The 21603-nt window shown below is 36.8% G+C and overlaps 1 protein-coding gene across 1 annotated transcript in view; it reads left to right on the top strand.

The window, feature by feature from the left end:
• RAPH1 (Ras association (RalGDS/AF-6) and pleckstrin homology domains 1) overlaps nt 1–21603 on the top strand; it is a 103057-nt gene that overhangs the window by 41982 nt on the left and 39472 nt on the right. Inside the window, 1 exon segment of the mRNA XM_045034324.1 lies at nt 64–569. Within this exon segment, the coding sequence (XP_044890259.1) occupies nt 64–569 (506 nt within the window).

Genomic DNA, 21603 nt, shown 5'->3' with positions numbered 1-21603 from the left:
AATAGAATGTATAAATTCTCATTCAGTGTGATCTGGACACATCATGTATATTGTTTATTGCAGAAGCTCTGAATCAGGGAGAAACTGTGGATCTGGATGCCCTGATGGCCGATCTTTGCTCAATAGAGCAGGAGCTCAGCAGTATTGGTGCAGGAAATAGTAAGCGTCAAATCACAGAAACAAAAGCTGCTCAGAAATTACCTGCTAGCCGACATGCATCAAAACATGGCACTTTGAAAGGATTGTCGTCCTCGTCTAACAGAGTAACTAAAGTGTCACATGCCAACTACTCCCTGGATGACATCACTGCACAATTAGAGCAGGCTTCCTTGAGCATGGATGAGGCTGCTCAGCAATCTGTACTAGAAGACACTAAGCCGTCAGTAACTAATCAGCACAGAAGAACAGCATCAGCAGGCACAGTGAGCGATGCTGAAGTGCGCTCTATTAGTAACTCCTCTCGTTCTAGCATCACCTCTGCAACGTCCAGCATGGACTCATTGGATATTGATAAAGTAACACGCCCTCAAGAACTGGATTTGACACATCAGGGGCAGCCAATTACTGAGGTAAGTAGATGGAACTTTTTTTCCTGGCATTTTAGTACTAAAAAAAAGGAGGAAATTACATTTTTTTAAACGTAGTTTTAATTAACTGTCTTTTTTTTTCTACATTTAAAATTTGTCAAGGATCCCTCTAAGCTAAGTTTTCAAATCAGACTACAGAAGGAATATATTACCAGATACAGCAGTGTCACAATAATTAAGAGAGTTTCTTCATTTTATTCTTAGGCTGTTTGAAGCCCTTGAATTAATATCATTTGTTTCACATGATTTAAAAACTTGAAATGTGATTTATATTTGATGACATTTTGCAAAGCTGTTACAGTTGTTAAGCTGATAATAGTTGCTTTTAATGTATGTTTATTATAAAACAACTCATGAAAAAGATACCTATCACCACTGTAGTCCTCCAATATTCTATTTTGTTATCAAAGAGTAAGTGTACTGTAGTGAAAAAGCCAATGGACTTGGAATCAGAAAACTTGGTTCCAAGTGTTATCTTTGCCACTCACTACCATTAGGACCTTAAATGAGTTATTCAACCTCTGTGGATATCAATTTCTCCTAAGTAAAATGGAGCTAATAGCATAGGGTGTACTCCTCATATGGTGGTTCAGAGAATCAAAAGGGATAATATATGTGAATGGATTTTTAAAAGACAGAGTTTTTTGGATGTGTTGGGGCAAGAGTAAGAAATGGATATATGTTAAAATGAGTTTAGCAAAAGCTGAGTTTAGTGTAGGTAAATTCTTTATTGAATATTTTTGTCAAGAAGAAGGCAATATTATTACAGGGTAAACAGCAAGAAAGAAGAAAATCACTGTGGGCAAAATAAAGCCAGCCTTCCATTTGGTTTCTGTTTACAATGCTCTCTACCACAGGGTAAAATAATCTATTTGTGAATAGTCAATACTAAGGTAAAATCTTGGCAAACATGATTTAAAGAATCACAGAGAAATTTAAAATTTACACCTATTACTCAACATTATTGATTTTCCCCCCATTGATTTAATTCATTAGATTAATTTCTATCAGTAACTCCTTGTACCCATTAATGTACCTAGCTTGTTCTGGGCACAGTGCGGCATAAAAGAAGCATGGATCATGGTGGTTTGGAGATAAACTTGAGTTTTATTGCTTGTAAAGAATACGTACATTATGTCAATCTAAAAAATAAACTTTGACTTATTTAAAATGAAGCTCATTTAAGTGGTATGTATATTATATAAAGAACTTAAAAATTGATTTCTGTCTTACGGTATTTGGGGATTATATTTAGCACCAGCTCCATTTATGTCTTTTAGATTTACCCTTTGGAATATGAGCAATATTTTATTAGGGCTATGCTTTCTTGGTTATTCTGTGTTTTATATATTGATATTCCTTGTTTCTAATCAGGTTATTTTGAGTTGGGTCAAGATGTATGTGGTCAAGTTATGAACTAATCATTAAGTATCTTTGTGTTTCATCTGTAAAAATATACTCATTATATAAATTCATACAATAAAATGAAAAATGAAAAATCCTCTCCCAGCAAACTCTTCAAATGTGACCTTGTGGCATTCATAGGCAAGGATACCTGTGTTCAGTAGTAACATGTTTAATGTAAGACTTCAGTATAAAGTTTGGTGAGTAAACCAGGAATAAAGCAGGGAAAGAGTTGAAGCCTTCTCTGTCCAGCCTGTTCTTTTGCCTTGCCTGGATGAGTAGAAAAGTGGTTTAACAAATCTGGAACTTGTTTTAGTGCACTTTTTTATGGATCTAGTCTGTTCTTCAAATTAAGAAAACCAGTTGAGGCTTACTCGATCCCAAACCCATGTATCAAATTGTCCCTACACTCAAATACAATTTTTAAAGCATATTTTAATTACATTTGCATGCATGGAGTTTAAAGAGCCCAATAGTTCTGTGAGGGCTGTTACAGAAAACACTGCTACATATGTGTACAAACATGCTATATTCTCTCAGAGGTTAGAACTGTCTGCTCTTTTAGCTGATTCTCAGGGTATTTACATCTATATCATTAAATCTATACTTCTGTTACTATTTCTTGATTTATTATAGTTATATGTGCTATCTGCTGACTTCTTGTTCTGGAAGATTAGGATTTAGACAATTCCTTTTTAGACAGCTCCTCTCCCTTCTCCCTTCCTATCCTCCCAGTGTATTTTGGTTGGGATACTATTCAGTGTTTGTATTATCATGACTGTATACATGCAGTTTGGTGCTAAATTCTATATGCCTGTCTTGTCTGTCTGTCTGTCTTTCTCTCTCTCTCTCTCTCTCTTTCTAAAATTTTTGGGAGAGATAGGGAGCAAGTGAGAGAGGGGTAGAGAGAGAGAGGGGGAAACAGAGAATCCCAAGCAGGCTCTGCAGTGTCCGCGCACTGCCCAGTGCGGGGCTCAAACTCAGGAACTATGAGATCATGACCTGAGCCAAAATCAAGAGACGGACACTTAACCCACTGAGCCACCCAGGTGCCCCAGGCTCTATGTGCTTTTATTACATTTCCTTTCTGGGACATTACATTTTGCTTACCTGGAATTAAAACTTGTCTTTAAGTTTAAAAACATACAGTTTTTTTGTATGTTTATCACTATTTCAACTCCAAACTTTCCCCCAGTTAATTAAGTCTCTTGGTTCAAACAAAATTAGTGTTCTGTTACTATCATCTTAAAATTCTTTGTTGTCTTTTGCAGTCTTTGCTGTAGGATCATTCTTAGGTCTTTTCTCTCAGGTGGGTGAGCTTCTCCAGAGAAGATTCTTCCATTCTCCTGCATGGAGGGCATATGCTTGGCTGCCAGTGCATTAACAGCCCATTTGAGAAGGCTTGCAATGTGAGGTGGTCCTCAGTGTTCAGTATGTGAACTTCTGTCTAATCCCTTTAGGTCAGGATTTCTCAACGTTCACTACTAACATTTTGGGCTAGATAATTCTTTGTTGTGGGAGCTATCTTGTGCATTGTAGGACATTCAGCAGTGTCACTGACATCTATCCACTAGGTGCCAGGAGTACATACGCCTAGTTCAGTTGTGACAGTTGTGACAACTAGAAACATCTCCGGACGTTGCTATATGTTCCCTTTAAGGCAAAAGTTCCCCTTCAAGAATCACTTTTTTTTTTTTTTTAAGTTTATTTATTTTGAGAGAGAGAGCGCGCATGCACACATGATCAGGGGCAGGGCAGGGCAGGGCAGGGCAGGGCAGAGAGAGAGAGAGAGAGAGAGAGAGAGGATGCCAAGCAGGCTCCACACTGTCAGCACAGAGCCTGACATGGGGCTTGATCCCATGAACCATGAGATCATGACTGGAGCCAAAATCAAGAGTTAGGTGCTTAACCGACTGAGCCCCACAGGTGCCCTGAGAAATCACTTTAAGTAGAAAAGGGTTAATAGCAAGTCTGAGCCCTTATTTTCATGGGAAACAATCTTGGGTGTTTTCCTTCTCCTGGCATTTTTTTTTTTTAACTAGAAACTTGACTAATAAATATAGAATGTTTCCAGGTAATATTGTTTATTGCAGACTGACTCCTGATTAGTGAGTGCATATGGACTGGGAAGACTGAGTAAACTATAGAAGCCTATGAAAAGACACAGTCCGTTGTTTCCCAGTGTGCAGTGTGTCAGTTTTGTAAGTGAACATAAATACATCCCTTGAGGGGTCCTAGAACCTATACTCATTGGCTGTTAAAATGTACTGCTGATTCATGTGGAGTATGAAGTTTCCCTAAGCCAGAGTGATTTCTGTACTTACCTACATGATCTCTGTCCTTTACAATGGTGTGTCCACAGAAGGCTCCTGGGGGACTGTATAATCCCTTCTAAAGATAGCATGTCTCATGCTAGCATGCTTTGTCTTTCTGCAGAACTAAGTAAACTTGGTGCCAAGCTATGGTCTGTTGGGTCCTATAAGTGACTGTCAGTCTGAACTTGAGACCACTGCTGGTGGGCGAGTAAAGGAAGGAATCTGGGAATTAACTGCTTTCTTAAGTATGCTTTCAAGTAATCCTCCTGCTTTTCTTCCCACGATCATTTCTGTTGCTTCTGGAGACTTTTGAGGTTACATGATGTACATCGGGTTGTTCCTGTGCTTTTCTCCAGTGCTGGCTCAACATTCAGCTTTCCTTGGGTCTATGAGTTGATTACCACTCAGCCAAATGCTTTCTAGCTTCCAAAATTTTGTCATGTCTTGTGAGTTTGTTATTAATTTTTTTTTCAGAAGCAACACAAGGGGTGCCTGGGTGGCTCAGTCAGTTAAGCATCCAGCTCTTGATTTTGGCTCAGGTCATGATCTCACAGTTCATGAGCTTGAGCCCCCATGTCCGGCTCTGTGCTGACCGTGGAGTTGCTTGGGATTCTCTCTCCCCCTCTCTCTCTGCCCCTGCTCCGCTCATACTCTGTGCACACACGCATGGGCTCACTTGCTCTCTTTCTCTCTCTCAAAATAAATATTTTTTTAAAAGGCAACAGAAAAAAAAAACATTTATCTTTGTTTTAGTTTGATTTGGGGAAGGAGTGGATGCATATCATTGACCATTCCTTCACAATCTCTTTCTCATGTCTATGGTCTCTTGACATTGGAGTACCCCAAGGTGCAGTCCTCAGACTACTTTTCTATCCAAATCCAGTCTTGTGAGCTTAAGCACTGACAACTCCCACATTTTAGTACCCTATTTCATTTATCTAAGACGCACCTGTTCCCCACATTTTAATCCCTCTAAAACAGTGGTAACTGGGAGCTATTTTGCACTCCCCCCAGGGGACATTCAGCAGTGTGTGGAGACATTTTTGGTTATCGCCAATAAAAGGGTGTTACTAGCACGTAGTGGGTAGAACCAAGGGTATTGCTAAAATCCTACAACACACAGGACAGCCACCACAGCAAAGAATTATCTAACCCAAAATTGTACCGAGGTTGAGAGACCATGTTTTAGAAACAGGTGGCATTTGTCACTCACTGTCAGTGAGGTGGCAGATATATTCTGTGTGAAGTTTTCTTTTGACAGTTCCTGATGAAGATCAAGAAAGTACCAGCATTAAGTCATCTTAGACTCAAAGAAATACAAGTGTCTTTTGCCAGCACCTCCACCCTGACCTCCAGGCTCATACATCCTATCTCTAATCAGTATCTCTATTTGGACGTCTAATTGGTAGCTCAAATTTAACTCATCTAAAACTGAAATCCTGATCTTTTCTCCCAAACTAAAAGTCTGGGAGAAAAGTCTTCTCCATCATAGTCAGTGGCTCTGCTGTCCTTCTAGTGCATCAAACAAAATCCTTGGAGTCTTAGTCTACTTCTTTTCTTTCCACCCCCCCATTCCAGTCGTAGCAAATTCTGTTTTCTTTACCTTCAGAATATATCCAGAATTTGATCACTTCTCATGACCCTCACTGCCACCAAGCCAACATCATTTTGATGTAGATTTTTGCAATAGCCTCCCAGCTAGTCTTCCTATATTCACCTTCCCCTTAACATCATACCATCCATATAGAAGCCAGAGTGATCCTCTTAAAAGGTAGGTTGGGTTTTACCCCTCTTTTTGAACCCAAAGACTTTGTATCTTACTCTAAACCCCAGCTCCATGCAATGGCCTGCAGGATTTGCTTTCCCATTACCTCTCCCTCCTTCTCTCGCTTTGCCAGTCATGCTGCCTCCTACTTTTTTGCCAGACATCTGAGCCAGGTTAGAAGAATCAATCTGAGATTGGTATTGTTCTATCTTGGGGGCATGGGTAGTCAAAGTGCCCATCTAAAAATGAAACAATACCATGGCTTATCTTTTTGCCCTCTTGCTCTCTGAAACCAGGATAGGCACAGTACCTTTTCACATCTGGAAGAGTAAGTCTTTTTTTCCCTGCCTTTCTCTTTCCTAACTTTTGTTGAAATACTGTGCTTTATTTATTTATTTCATTTAAGCCTTCTTAGTATTTATTTATTTATTTATTTATTTATTTATTTATTCCAAAGAAGACAGTAAGTAGTTCAAGTAACTGGGGAGTCTATATTTGAATTACGAAACTATAACATTTGCCATCTAGTTTTTATCAGTATCTTAAAAATAAACTGAAGCTGATTGTTAAAAAATGATTACTTCCTGAATGTTAAAGAATGCTTTAAAATAAAATATTTTCCATGGATAAACATAAAAATGGATCATAGAATAATTTCAGTCAGTATTCTTATGAAGTCTACCAGTAGTATTCATCTAGTAATTTTTTTTTTTTCAACATTTATTTTATTTTTGGGACAGAGAGAGACAGAGCATGAACGGGGGAGGGGCAGAGAGAGAGGGAGACACAGAATCGGAAACAGGCTCCAGGCTCCGAGCCATCAGCCCAGAGCCCGACGCGGGGCTCGAACTCACGGACCACGAGATGGTGACCTGGCTGAAGTCGGACGCTTAACCGACTGCGCCACCCAGGCGCCCCTCATCTAGTAAATTTTTAAACTGGAATTCATTGTGGTTGAAATAAATTCAAATGTAGCCTCTTTGTATCTTAACCCATGTGAAATAAATGTTGCAGATGATTTCCTGGCATTGCTATGGCACTTTTATTCATGTTAACTGATAAGACAATAGTTTTCAATTAGATAGCAGTTGGCAAATTTAAATGGTAATTTCATGTTATAAATTTTATATAGAATAGGGTTCACTGATAAAAGGTTAATGCTAAAACATTCCTTTATATTTATTTTTTGGTGAGATTGAAACTTTAATGATTCCTCTGAATTTGGAACTTTATACATGAAGTTGTACTTTTAAAATGAAAATGCTTTTAAGAGCTACTATTATTGTAGTTTATGGCAGATTCAAAACGTTTTATTGAATCCTACTAATACTTGATGATTGTACTATAAATATTATGATAGGAAAAAATTTCTTAGTATCTGATCTAGTAAATGAAATCTTTCCTAAATGAAATCTTTCATTGATATACCATTATAACTCAATATGCCAATAGCATATCATAGGTTCAGTGCAATAAATTCTTCCAGTTCCTTCACTTTTTAGAACTATTTAAAGAATTAATTAGAAATTTTGAGGTAGTGGAAAGAAAATAGCAATTGTGTTTATTGTAGCACAAGGAGGTGGGGAACCACACTGGAATTTAAGTCCTGACTTATTCTTAGCAAACAACCTTTTGGTCTGAAGTATTAACTTGAGAGCACAAGGCTTTCTCAAACTTTAAGAGGGCTGCATATCTAAAAGATAGGGATTATTAATTGATTTCTCAATTATTGCAGCTATTTTTCTCTTAAAATTCTGATGGCTGTGTTACTACATTTGACTGAAATTTATTCACATGTACCAACTTGGGTTTAATTCCAATTTCACTGGCTTTCTGAGGTTAATAAATAGTAGAAAGAATAGGTACCAGATGAAAGAACTGAAGATTTGTTGAAAACCAGGATGAAAGTCTAGTTCTCACACTTTTCAAACACACCACCCCAATCAACATTTACATGTATACCCTGATTCTTGTTTTGTATATTTCTTAGTAATCTGTGCGATTTTTCATCTCTATTTGATTTTAGGTCTGTTTTGTTTTTCTTTTTAGTTTTGTGTTGTGAGGGCTGGTAAAGGACCTTTTTTGAACAAGAATATAAACAGATTCATCTCTTTTTACAATGAATAAGGACTATAAAATATAAAAGAAATAATTTTAAAGCATTCAGACATTTACTGGTTACATAATGGCTAGTGAAAGAGGAATAGAGAGAAGAGGGGTGAAAAACAGGAAAATAATAGCCCCTACTGTATTGGGCGTTTATTCTGTATTGGGCATTGTGCCTACCATGTCTTAACACACTGAATCTGCACAATGTCTTATGGAATAGATAGCATTACCTCCATTTTTACAACTGAAGGAACTGAAGCAGAGAGTGACCAAATAAGTTACCCCAGGGTTTGAACCCAGACAGTCTGGTTGTAGAGCTCATACTGCAATACCTTGCTGCTTCATCACAGAATTGAAGGAGAATCAGACAAGGCTAGACTGGACTGTGCTCTATTTTTTTTTTAAATATGAAATTTATTGTCAAATTGGTTTCCATACAACACCCAGTGCTCATCCCAACAGGTGCCCCTCAATGCGCATCACCCACTTTCCCCACCCCCCATCAACCCTCAGTTTATTCTCAGTTTTTTAAGAGTCTCTTATGGTTTGCCTCCCTCCCTCTCTAACTTTTTTCCCCCTCCCCATGGTCTTCTGTTAAGTTTCTCAGGATCCACATAAGAGTGAAAACATGGTATCTTTCTCTGTATGACTTATTTCACAAAAGTATGGCCAACTGATCTTTGACAAAGCAGGAAAGAATATCCAATGGAAAAAAGACAGTCTCTTTAACAAATGGTGCTGAGAGAACTGGACAGCAACATACAGAAGAATGAAACTAGACCACTTTCTTACACCATTCACAAAAATAAACTCAAAATGACCAGTGCTCTTAGACCCAGACCAAGAGACAGAAATACAAGGGTGGAGGAAGAAAAAGGGTGAAGAGATTCACGCAGTAATATCCCCATCTTGTGGTGTTTTAGTATATTCCTGAATGTATTGTTAAAATTTAACAACTCTAAACTAGCTCTAATTTAAATGAATTGAGGCATAAATGAAATTCAGATGAAGGTTGGTGGTTTCCCACATTTGTAATAAATAGTAATGGTATTCACTTCTTACAACAGCCTTTGGAGAAAATGCTATTATCACTCTATTTAACACATGAGGAAACAGGTTAAATAGTAAGCCTAGAGTCACAATGCCAGTAAATGGCTAAGCTGAGAGGCTCAGACTGGAATGACTGTTCCAGCCCTAGGGTCTGCATTCTTTACTACCAATGCTGTGCTCATTTCTAGTATTTGTGAAAGATGCACACACGTCAGTAAAGGATGAATGTAAATGTTTTATTGAAACCTAATGTGTGTCCACTGACTTCTACTTCTTTTTTCCAGTTGTAATCTAAGGGTTAGCTATCAAAAGGAAGTGTTTTGTTCTTTGGTGTGAGGCTATTTCTTGATTATGGTTTGGCTCCTATATGAGATCAATGCTTTTCTGTGCACCTGCCGTCCCCCCCCCCCCCCCACTCCAACACCAGCACAAGATTCTGGCTTGTAAATGACACTTCATTTTAATATGTTATAGATTCAGTTCAAAAAAGTGGTGATTCATAACTAACTTTACTAACTTTGCAGAGATTTTTGGAGTTTTTGATTGATAGATGGAAAATTTGATAGCTTGCTAAGAAAAGTTTTTGGAATTGAACATTTTTATAGCAAAATTGATGTGTTGAATTGATTGACCCCCAGATTCATTTTTGAGGTAAAAACTAGATTTGGGGAAGATAATTTTTTGTAGTAAAGTATTTGAATATTTTGTGGAAGTGGAACCTAATATTAAATAAACTATATCATTCCATGATCCCTTTCATCTGTATTAATGTAATGACATTTAATCTTTGCACATGTACTATTTCTACTTCTGTTGTCACTTTGCATACATATATTCATTTTTGGTGAGGATGTGTTGAATTAAAAATTTTTTTAATGTTTAATTTTGAGAGAGAGAAAGAACGAGAGCAGGGGAGGGGCAGAGACAAAGGGAGACAGAGAATCTGAAGCAGGCTCCATGCTGTCAGTGCAAAGTCTGACATGGGGCTTGAACCCACAAACCGTGAGATCATGACCTGAGTCAAAGTCAGACACCCAACTGACTGAGCCACCAAGGCACCCCTCAATGTGTTGAATTTTAATAACTAATGTTCCGTCATACTAACATGGTATATAGTCAGTCATCTCTTTTTGTTGAACACTTCAGATGGGAGTTTGTATGAGATGGAGTCTACAGAGAATAGATTCTTAACTTTTTATTTTGGCAGAGAACAAACTGAGGGTTGCTGGAGGGGTTTTTGGTAGGGGGGGATGCACTAAATGGGCAAGGAACATTAAGGAGGATACTTGTTAGGATGAGTACTGGGTGTTTGTTACATGTAGGGGATGAATCACTGGATTCTACTCCTGAAATCATTATTGCACTGTATGCTAACTAACTTGGATGCAAATTAAAATAAATAAACAAATGAAGAAAGTTTTTATTTTGAAATAATAGGAAACTTTCGAAAACTTGAAAGAATAGTACAAAGAACTCATGAAACTCATTACTCAGATTCACTAATTTTTGGTATTTTGCAACATTTGCTTTATTGTTTTTTTATATATACAGTTGCTTCCCCATACCATTTGGCAGTCGATTGCATTTATCATGCCCCTTTAATCTTTAATACTGCAGTCTTTATTTATTTCCCAAGAATGGGGATATTGGCAATATACATTTGATAGGCCTCCCATGATAGAGTGATTGGCACGTTAGAGAATATGTTTAATGAGACAGTGTAGAGAGGGCAAAGAAAAAAGTCTTTTTTTTCTTAGGAGTCATTTATTTGTCAATTATACCTCAATAAAGAAAAAACAGTTTTTTTTAATAAAGTCATTTATTTTACTTCTGAATATTTACCAGTACTGGGCACAGTTATAGATGCCCCTCAATAAATGCATGTTGGCTGATTTTTTTTTTAATATAATTTATTGTCACGTTGGCTAACATACAGTGTATATACAGTGTAGTCTTGGCTTCAAGAGTAGATTCCCATAATTCATCACTTACATACAACACCCAGTGCTCCTCCCAACAAGTGCTCTCCTCAAAGCCCATCACCCATTTTTCCCTCCTCCCCGCACCCCCAATCAACCCTTAGTTTGTTCTCTGTATTTAAGAGTCTCTTATGTTTTGCTTTCCTTTCTGTTTGAAACTATCTTTCTCCCTTTCCTTCCCCCATGGTCTTCTGTTAAGTTTCTCAAATTCCACATATGAATGAAAACATATGATACCTGTCTTTCTCTGAATGACTTATTTCACTTAGCATAATATCCTCTAGTTCTATCCACGTTGTTGCAAATGGCAAGATTTCATTCTTTCTCATTGCCAAGTAGTATTCCATTGTATATACATACCACATCTTCTTTATCCATCCATCAGTTGATGGACATTTGGGCTCTTTCTATACTTTGGCTATTGTTGATAGTGCTGCTATAAACATTGGGGTACATGTGTCCCTGTGCATCAGCACTCCTGTGTCCTTTGGAGAAATTCCTAGTAGTGCTATTGCTGGTTGTAGGGTAATTCTATTTTAATTTTTTGAGGAATCTCACACTGTTTTCTAGAGTGGCTGCACCAGTTTGCATTCCTGCCAGTGGTGCAAGAGGGTTCCTGTTTCTCCACATCCTTGCCAACGTCTGTTGCAGAAACAGTCTTGATCTGAACAAGCTTGTGGTGGGAAATCCAAGAAGCAGTAGTCATTTATTCATGCCATAAATATTTGAGTGCCTAGGCATTGCACTAGGCTGTAAGGGGTAAAACTGTGAACATAATACACAGTGTCCTTAGGAGGTTGTAATTTATAGTGTGAGGAGAAAGTGCCAGTACAGACAACCAAACAATTTCAGTTTCAGTACAGTGTAGTGAGTGTTATGATAGGAAAGATAGAAATCCTTGGTTAAAAGATCATTGATGACTTTGAGAATGAATTGTAGAATGCATTACAACAAAGGATGCAGACTTTGGAGAAAAAAGATAGATGCTAGATTGCAGGAAATTGAGAGATAAGTGAAGGGTAGTATACTATAGCTGAATTCAGGAAATTTAGCAGTGAAAAGGAGAAAACACTAGTTTAACAAGAGGTGGGTACCTAGAAGTATTAATTTTTTCTGTCTTTGCCACTCCCAATAAGCTGGACTAGTTGAATATAGAGACTGGGAATGAGGGGAAATGAATGGGATCTAGGACATACTTAATATACATTTATTCATACAGAAATGGAGAAAAAGATGAGAAAGAGGTGTGGTTCAAGGATACATTTTAGTGATGAAAATCCTCACTGAGGGATGTGATGTTCTTAGTAATGGGGTGAAATGAAGTCATATGAAGAGGTGGAAGGGTGAAACTAGAAGCTTGACCAACTTGGAAACTGCTTAGAACAAGCTTTAGAGGGAATGACTTAGGAAATGGGGGGAAAAGACTAATAAGAGTACTGCCAAACAGCAGTCAGGGCCCAGTTGAAGCAGGAATTGGTATTAGACTTGGTGTTTGTGCATAGCTTCCCATAGAGCTCTGCTGTCTCAAAAGTAGTGAGGTTATCCTTAAGTTATCAAGGGTTAGATCATCTGGTTCTTTTTTATTTTTGCATAATATAATTAAAGATGCATGCAACTTTTCATTACTATTTTGTTTCAACGATTCATTTCAGTGATCTTTTTCTCTTCCTGCATGATAATGAGACTGGCCCTTTTCCACCTCCTTTACCTATCATTTTCTTCCTTCCTGCATTTTCACAGCATGCTATTTCTCTGAGATGCCCCAGCAAGCAGGCCAAGCATCATACTGACTTCACAGAAGAACAGGCTGAGCTGACACCTGTAAGTTCTGTAAACCTGTCCGTGGGACTGCTAAAATAGCAATGAAGAGGAATGCATTCTTTAGAACTCCTGATGATGAAAAATGGTCATATACCTAAATTTTTTGAATTAAAATTAAACCAGTCTTAAACTAGCAGAAAACAAATGAGCAACTGCATGAAACAGTACAACTGAATGTTAATACGGTAAGATTATATAGGTGGTAGGATATCTGATATAAAGAAATTTTGTATCAGAACCTAAAGCTACATACTTTCTTTCTTACTCTGAAACTAAGGGCTTTTGTATATTTCTTAAGGTATGGACAAATTTAGCTGTTCTTCCCAATGGGGTTGTCAAGTAGAGTGACTCTTCCACACTGATGCTTCACTGAAAACCCAATTTCTTTCTTCAAAAATGTACCCTCTGATCAGTGGTTGGCAAAGCTGGATGCTTAAGAGCTATGCAGTTCCTTATGGTAGCCCCTAGCTACATGTGGCTATTAAGCACTTGAAATGTGCTTAATCCAAATTGAGATGTGCTATAAAAATAAATTACACCATGGATTTCAAAGACTTAATATTAAAAATATAAATGTTAATATTTTTATTGATTACTTCTTGAAATTATATTATTTTGGATATTTTCAGTTAAATAAAAGATACTAATGTTCATTTTACCATTCCTTTTTTTTTTAATGTGGTTACTAGAAAATTTTTTTTTAATTTTTTTTTTTTAATGTTTATTTATTTTTGAGACAGAGAGAGACAGAGCATGAACGGGGGAGGGTCAGCAAGAGAGGGAGACACAGAGTCTGAAGCAGGCTCCAGGCTGTCAGCACAGAGCCTGATGTGGGGCTTGAACTCACGGACTGTGAGATCATGACCTGAGCCGGACGCTCAACCAACTGAGCCACCCAGGCACCCCTAGAAAATTTTAAATTTTATTTGTGGCTTGTATTATATTCAGTTGGACACTGCTGCTTCAGAATCATCTATGAATAACAAGAAAATGCGAAGTTCCTGACCCCTGTCCAACCGAATCAGATTCCCTCTGACCCTCCTTCCATTTCTTCCCATCCCCTTCCCTTGCCTGGTAATAACCTAGTAACCCGGTGAATTGATTTCATAATCCACTAGTGGGTTATATCCTGCATAGTGAAAAACACTTTTCTTACCTCACCTTCAGCCCCTCCCTTATACTCTTAAGCATCATCGACACTTGCTGTAATATTTGCATTGCCATCTACTTGTTTCAGTTCTTAATCCTTCCAGTCCCAGTACCCCCATTTTATAACAAATAATATAGATCACTATGTTTATCCCAAGTGAAATTCATAGATACTATACCCTACCTACATACCTACTTTTTAAAATAAATTTAATGCCCTAATTAATACCCATGGTGGAGAATAACCAAAAAGTAACTTATAATATAATAATGTATCTATTTCAGTTTTTAAATGTTTGACCACCACTGTATTAAAAGACATAATAACATAATCATATACCCACTTATAATTTGGATTTCAGAAAGGTGAGCAGATCAGAAGTCATTTTTTACAGGAAAAAAGGAGAAATATGGGTGGGCCTAGAACTAAAACATTTTATGACAAATAATTGCAGACAAAACATACCTATATTTGGTAATAGAAAAAGGAAAATAACCTTAACTGAAGTAGGGATAATGTGCTGAGGCTACTTATAGGCTCAAAGAAAAGAAAATGGGGAAGTATAAAATTTTTACACATGAGTCTTATTTCTAATTGTGATAAAACCATTCACTATCTTACAAATCGGATGAGGCAATAATAAAATTATTTTGATATTTGATATTTTTACAGCATAGATTTCTCATTATGCTATAACTATTTTAAATAAGATAGTAATATGGAATATTTTAAAAGTCTTTATTACTGAAGCTCAGAGAAGTCCTTGCATTTCATGTCTTTTCATTAATAGTATTTAGTTCTTAATTCAGTTAAAAGGAACTTCAAATCTCTCCTGTCATTTACTTGCACGTGACAGAGTGCACACTGATACTGTCTGTTCTGGTTTGGCAACTCTTTAAGCTAGGTTTCCATTGGTGAAATGATTTTCCAACGTAATGAATAACTCTTGGCAAACTTTGGACAAAAGAAAGTGCAGGCTTCCCCCAATTTATTTCACAAGGTAAATAGCATTCTTGGAAGAGTCACTGAATATTAAAATTACACAGAAATATATTGTATTTATATGTAAAACGGAGTTGGGGTCTAAGCTCAGAATATTAGGAACAGTATTTTCCATCTGTATGATTTTCTATATAAAGACAGTAAAAGTTCATGTATGATGTGGGACTTTTACCGTTATTATGTGACATTGTTCCATGCTTCAGGGCATCAGCATTTCTGTTTCCGTCATAATAAATTCCAATAACACCCTCCTCCTCTTCATTGTGACAGTCCAAAATATCCCCATTTTCTGAAATGTCTCCTTGAAGGTAGTACTGCCCCCTTCTAGAGCCTCTGATATCTCTATTTGTTCTGTTTCTACCTCCCACAACACCCCTAGCTGCTGCTTACTCATCTTCCAGGACTCTAAGCATTTTGAGAAATACTTTCTGAGCCCCTAATTTTGCATTAGATACTCCACCTCCTACCTGCTTCCATACCACTTAACACATTGTATTAAAGTTGCCAGTTTATCTCCCTGTTAGACTCTGAGCTTTGTGAGAGCAACGGAATGCCTATCCTGATCACCTTTGCATTTCCAGTGCCTTACATGGCTCCAGGCTCAAAGTTGAAATCTAATAAATAATTGAAAAAATAAAGGGGAAAATGGAAAAGAGAAAATAAGCTAATAAACCAGTGAAATGGATTGAAAATAAGCCACTGACTTTGTATTGTTAGTGGTGAATGAAAGAAAATCTAAGAAGGCCCTATTTAAATGAAGTGATGTGCATTTTTGTTACCAGCACTGTGTGCCATGACAGAAGACTAATTTAAGGACATGCACAAACCACTGTGGCCTTTGCTTTTCTCAGTCCTCCAACTGCATACCACTTTTCTCATCCCTCTTGCATTTTTCTCCAGTAACCAGTTCTCCTGACATCCTAGCCCACTTTCTGAGGAATTGTAGAGCAACACATGACTGGCACCATTAGGGGAAGATAAAGTAAGGCATTTGTTGAAGGAAGGAGTTGGCTGCTTGTGGTTTCTAGGTTTTCATTTTTGTGCTACAAATACTTAAAACTTAGAGGAAACATGCCGGCCTGGCTTCCCTCCCAGCTAGTGAGTAAGCAGTGAATACCTATGTGACTGTCCCAAGCACAGAATAATTTATGATCATGTTCTGATATTGTTTGTGGTCTAATTTTTTGGATGTGGATTATTTTTGGTACACCAGCTATGATAATATAATGATTATCTCCCTTTTATTTTAGGCTGTTTGAACCTTTTAATACTTTCTTCTTTTTTTTAATGTTTATTTACTTTGAGAGAGAGAACATGCATGCGAGTGGGATAGGGACAGAGGGGGGGAGAGAGAGAGGGAGAGAGGGAGGGAGGGAGGGAGGGAGGGGGAGAGAGAGAGAGAGAGAGAGAGAGAGAGAGAGAGAGAATATGAATCCCAGGCTGACAGTGTAGAGCCTGACATGGGGCTGGATCTCATGAACTGTGAGATCATGACCTGAGTGGAAATCAAGAGTCAGGAACTTAACCCACTGCGCCACCCAGGTGCCCCAAACCTTTTAATATTTTTAAATGTGTAACTTCTATTTATGAGTCTTTAAACAAATACAGTTAGGTATCATTATTTCTCACTGATTAGATCACAGGTTTCTTTTTTAGTGATTTGAAGTCTTGAGGTGATTTGAGTTTGAGGACTAATTGAGTAAATCCTGTATGATTTTTAAGTTTAAACTCAAATTTAATGTCTGGAATTATATTCACCAAATAATAGTTCATTTTGATGGCATGAAGCAGATTTTTAAAATTTAATTTGAAATATAATTTTCTGAATATAGATATTCTACTTATTTGAGGGATCTTTTTCTGAAAAAGTAATCTTTGAATAAGATAAAGGAAATAGGAGTAGGTTTTTAAGAAATAGTTTTCTGTGTATTTTACATAATTGTGTAAGAATAGGGGCGCCTGGGTGGCTCAGTCGGTTAAGCGTCCGACTTCGGCTCAGGTCACGATCTCGCGGTCCGTGAGTTCGAGCCCCGCATCGGGCTCTGTGCTGACTGCTCAGAGCCTGGAGCCTGTTTCAGATTCTGTGTCTCCCTCTGTCTCTGACCCACCCCCGTTCATGCTCTGTCTCTCTCTGTCGCAAAAATAAATAAACGTTAAAAAAAAAAAATTAAAAAAAAAAAAAGAATACATTTGTTTCCAGGGACACCTGGGGTGGCTTAGCTGGTTGCGTGTCTGACTTTTGATTTCATCTCAGGTCATGATCCCAGGGTTGTGGGACTGAGTCCTGCACCGGGCTCCATGCTGAACCTGGAGCCTGCTTGGGATTCTTTCTCTCTCCCTCTGCCCTTCTCCCTCCCTTGCATGTGTGGTCTGTCTGTCTGTCTGTCTGTCTCTCTCTCTCTCTCTCTCTCTCATGAATGAATAATAAGTAAATAAATAAATAAATGTTTAAAAATTAAATGAAATACATTTGTTGCCATTGCATGTGAGCAAAAAATGAATGAATGGAAGAGCAGTGAAAGTTATAGTTGCTCTTTTTAATTGTCCTTCCCAGTTTTCTCCTTGGTCTTAGTGGATTGTTAACCTCAACAATTAAATAATTAAATTGCAATTTTAGAAATTTCTCTTGCCCTGCGTCTTTATGGATAAGCCAACTAATCTTTTCCTTCAGGAGGATTATACTATTTAGGTAAATGAGGACCTAGAGATAATTGTCTCTGTTCTTGTTATTGTTTGATCCTGTTAGTGCTAATCTTAATGAATATGCTCAGTTTTTTTAACCTTAGTTTTTTTTCCTTTGTTTTTTTTTTTTTTTGTTTGTTTGTTTTTGTTTTTGCAGGAATGGGTGAAAGGGGCAGGTATGCTTATAAGGTTCATCTTGTATTAAAGCATAAATTATATAGACAATCAAATATTAAGTAGCAAACTCAACTCAGTGTAGTGTAGATATGAGCAAAGATTAAGTTAATATTCTTTTCTGTAACAGTGTTTCTAATCTTAGAATAGAATTAAGATTAGAATTAATATAAGATTAATTTTAATAGAATATTAATCTTAGAAGTAGTGTGTTTTATTATCTCTGACAATTTTCTGAGAGTGGGTGCTACTCTAGTTCACTTGAGTTTCTTTCCAAAGAATTTTTTTCTCAAGAATAACTTGGTATACAGTTATATTTGTAAAATATATATTTATATATTACCAAATATAACTTTATATAGTTATATTTATAAAATGTAATATCATAGAGTATTTTCTGTAATTCCACTCAGCAGTGTCGACGTATTGTTTTAAATGGTGGTTAGTAACTACATAGCTTTAAAAAATAAATTCTAGTTCAGAATTATTTAGGGACAGGCAAGTTTGAATTACATATATATGGAAACAACTATAATTTATACTCTGTGAGTTCAAATACAATTGCATGAACTTACGTTGAATATGTTACTAAAAAGTTATTAAGGGGGAAAAGGACAGTTAGGGACTTCATTATTCACAAACCATTCTTATGAAAATATATTATATGCTTGAATTTAATCAGTGTAAAGAAACTATACTGTTAATATTTTGTTTATGCCATTTGTTTGCTATGTAAGTCCTTTATTGTGCAATATAGTCCTATTAGTGTTGGTATAATGAGTGAATTGATAAGATTTTATTGAAAACAGATGATATCCACTAGGCAAAATATTTATGGACATTTTTTTTCTCTTGCTGTAGCTATCATTGAATTGATCAGAAATACTTGCAGAGTTTTTGAAATGATATAGACTTGTTCTATTTTCATAAGAATATACTACCTAAAGCTATATAGGTCTCTATAGGCTTTAATAAGAGTAAGGAATACATTTAGTCATTGGTCTTCAACACCTATTTATCTGTGCCGGGTGCACAGCACGCACAAACATTGCCCAAGAAGACCAACTGGCTCTGTGATCTGTGCAGTGCATGGTCCATTTTCTCAGAGTGAGGGACCACCAGGAGTCAGGTAGGGCATGCCTGCTGGCATAGATGGTGTCTGCCTCTCCATCCTTTTCTTCTTCTTTTTTTTTTTTTTTTTTTTTTTTTTTTTTAAGTTTTCTTATGAACACATTTCACTGTAGGAAAGAGACATGAGATTAATGATAGAGAATCATTCTTTGTCTACTTTATATTTTAAACACATAAAATCTCTGCTGACTTCTATTGCCTTTTTTGTTTTTCTCTCTTTTTCTGCACAAGCACTCCTATCTGGACAGGGAAACCTCCCTTCTTCTGAGAAACATTGCAGGAAAACCTTCTCATTTGCTGACCAAGGTGATACTTCTTCTTTCCACCTGCATGTAAATATTTGTTGCCTTTTAGGTAGAATATAATTTCCAGTTTTGATTGTGCTCTCAGATTGTACTTTCTTATTTAAGCACTTTTGTTGTTAGTAGAGTTATTTTTTCTCTTACTGAAGGTAATTATTTATTGATCTTAATGACTTAAGATATAATGACTTAATATTCTGCTCTCAATATCAGAAAATATTGAGAGTGGAAAATATTTTCCATAATTTTTCACTAGTTTTTAACTTTTGTAAATGACCTGACCAATCTAGTTTAACATTTTATTTCATTTTAAAGCCAAAAAACATTGCTTTAATTTTAACTTTCATTACTAGTGGTTATCCATGCTCTGAGTTTCTTTAGCAAATTTTGTTCTCTAATTCTTGTTTGCATTATAAACACTTTGTTTAATTAAAACATTTATTTATATAAACAGAATCTTACTTTAATTTACATTAGTTTAATCAAATTGGAAGAGAAAGCTGTAATTTTAATTTCTCAGTTCTCTGCCTTCAGAATGGTTTGAATTGGTCCAACTGGATTTTCACTGGGCTGATATTTTACATCAATTTAAAATCCTTTTAAAAAAAGGGTGGGGGGAGGCGAGGCGGTGGTGGGTTTAAAAAAAAATCCTTTAGCCACTGTCTTTATTAACTAAGGAATAACAGAATAGGGAAGCTGAATCGATTTTTACCTCTTTTCAAGTCATGTTTTTATCTCATTATCTTATTTAAATACTGTTAAATTCAAGAATGGTTCAAGAATGAATTCAAGAATTCAGACTTGGTTATAGTTTCTTTGGAATATGTGTGGTGATAATGGGTAATGTGTGTTAAGTTATTATGTCTGAGGGTTTTTTAAAAAAATGTATTACTTAACCTTATAAACTTGTGAAAGAGGGTAATAAGGCTAAAATTAAAATCTCTCTGAGAGGAGCAGCTCAAAGACCCATGAGTCCGCAGTGAAATCCTTTCTCTCGCTTGAGTTTCTCTTTAAAGTGATCTAGGAATGGGGTAGAAGCAGCTTATGGTAGGGAAATGTAGAATTCTAAGCAGATAATAGCCACGTTATACTTTATAACCATAGCAAAGTTTTTTCCTTTCCTCAGCTCTTACTCTGTTCACTCTCTGTCTCCCCAGAATCCACACTCATAGCTTCAACTAGGATCTCTGTTCTAGATGAGATCTCTTTACCTGAGAGCAACATATTTCCAGATCGCTATCGCATTTCTTAAAGATTACCAGCATTTTCCCAGCATCTCCACTCCTACAGATCTCTAGCTTTGTTACTCACACTTACCCTGGGGCCTCACAGTTTATGTCCTTCTTCTTGTGACATTTCTGTTTCTGTTCAGAATGCTGCCACTGTCCTGGTTACCCAAGTGTGAGCCCTCGTTACCATCGATAGTGCCTTTCTTCTCAGTTACTATCTTAAAGCTACAATGAAGAAATTGCAGGATTAGGCTCACCCATCCATTTTATTACCATTGCTACCACCCTAAAATAGGCGCTTACCTCTTATCAGGCTACCGCACTGGCCTCTTCATTCTTGCCTCTCTTTCCTCCAGTCCATTTTGTATACTGCACTCAGATGTAACATTTTACCATTTCTGTTGTTTATTTATTGAACAAATATTTGTTGAGTCAGGTATTATGCTAGGGGCTGAGATACAGCTTTGTATAAAATGGACATATCCCTCTACCCTCAGGAGCTCACAGTCTACTTAGGAAGACAGATAAAAAAAATATTAACAAGCAAATAGAAGCAAACTCTAAATTATGTTAAATACTATGGAGGAAGCAAGGTAAAACAGTAGAGAGTACTGGGGAGAATATTAGGGATACATTTTCTTTAGATGGTAAAATCAGAAAAGACCCTTCTAAATGGGCAGCATTTAACCTAAACATTGAAGGATGAAAAGAAGCCAGCTTGAGGGTGAAGGTTAGTGTTACATATAGATAGGCTCAGGGAGAAGAGTTAGGTAGGTTTGAGAAGTTGAAAAAAAGGCTATGTTGCTGGAGCCACAGTAGTTGAATGTAGATAGGAGTGGTCTTGATTTGGGTTTGGAGAAGTAGGCAGGAACCAGATTGTTCACAGCATGCTTAAAGAGTTTG

Source organism: Felis catus, chromosome C1 (assembly GCF_018350175.1).
Source record: "Felis catus isolate Fca126 chromosome C1, F.catus_Fca126_mat1.0, whole genome shotgun sequence".
NCBI classification, from domain to species: domain Eukaryota; kingdom Metazoa; phylum Chordata; class Mammalia; order Carnivora; family Felidae; genus Felis; species Felis catus.
The sequence above is the reverse complement of the archived record's forward strand: the minus strand, read 5'-3'. Positions and strand labels throughout refer to the sequence as shown.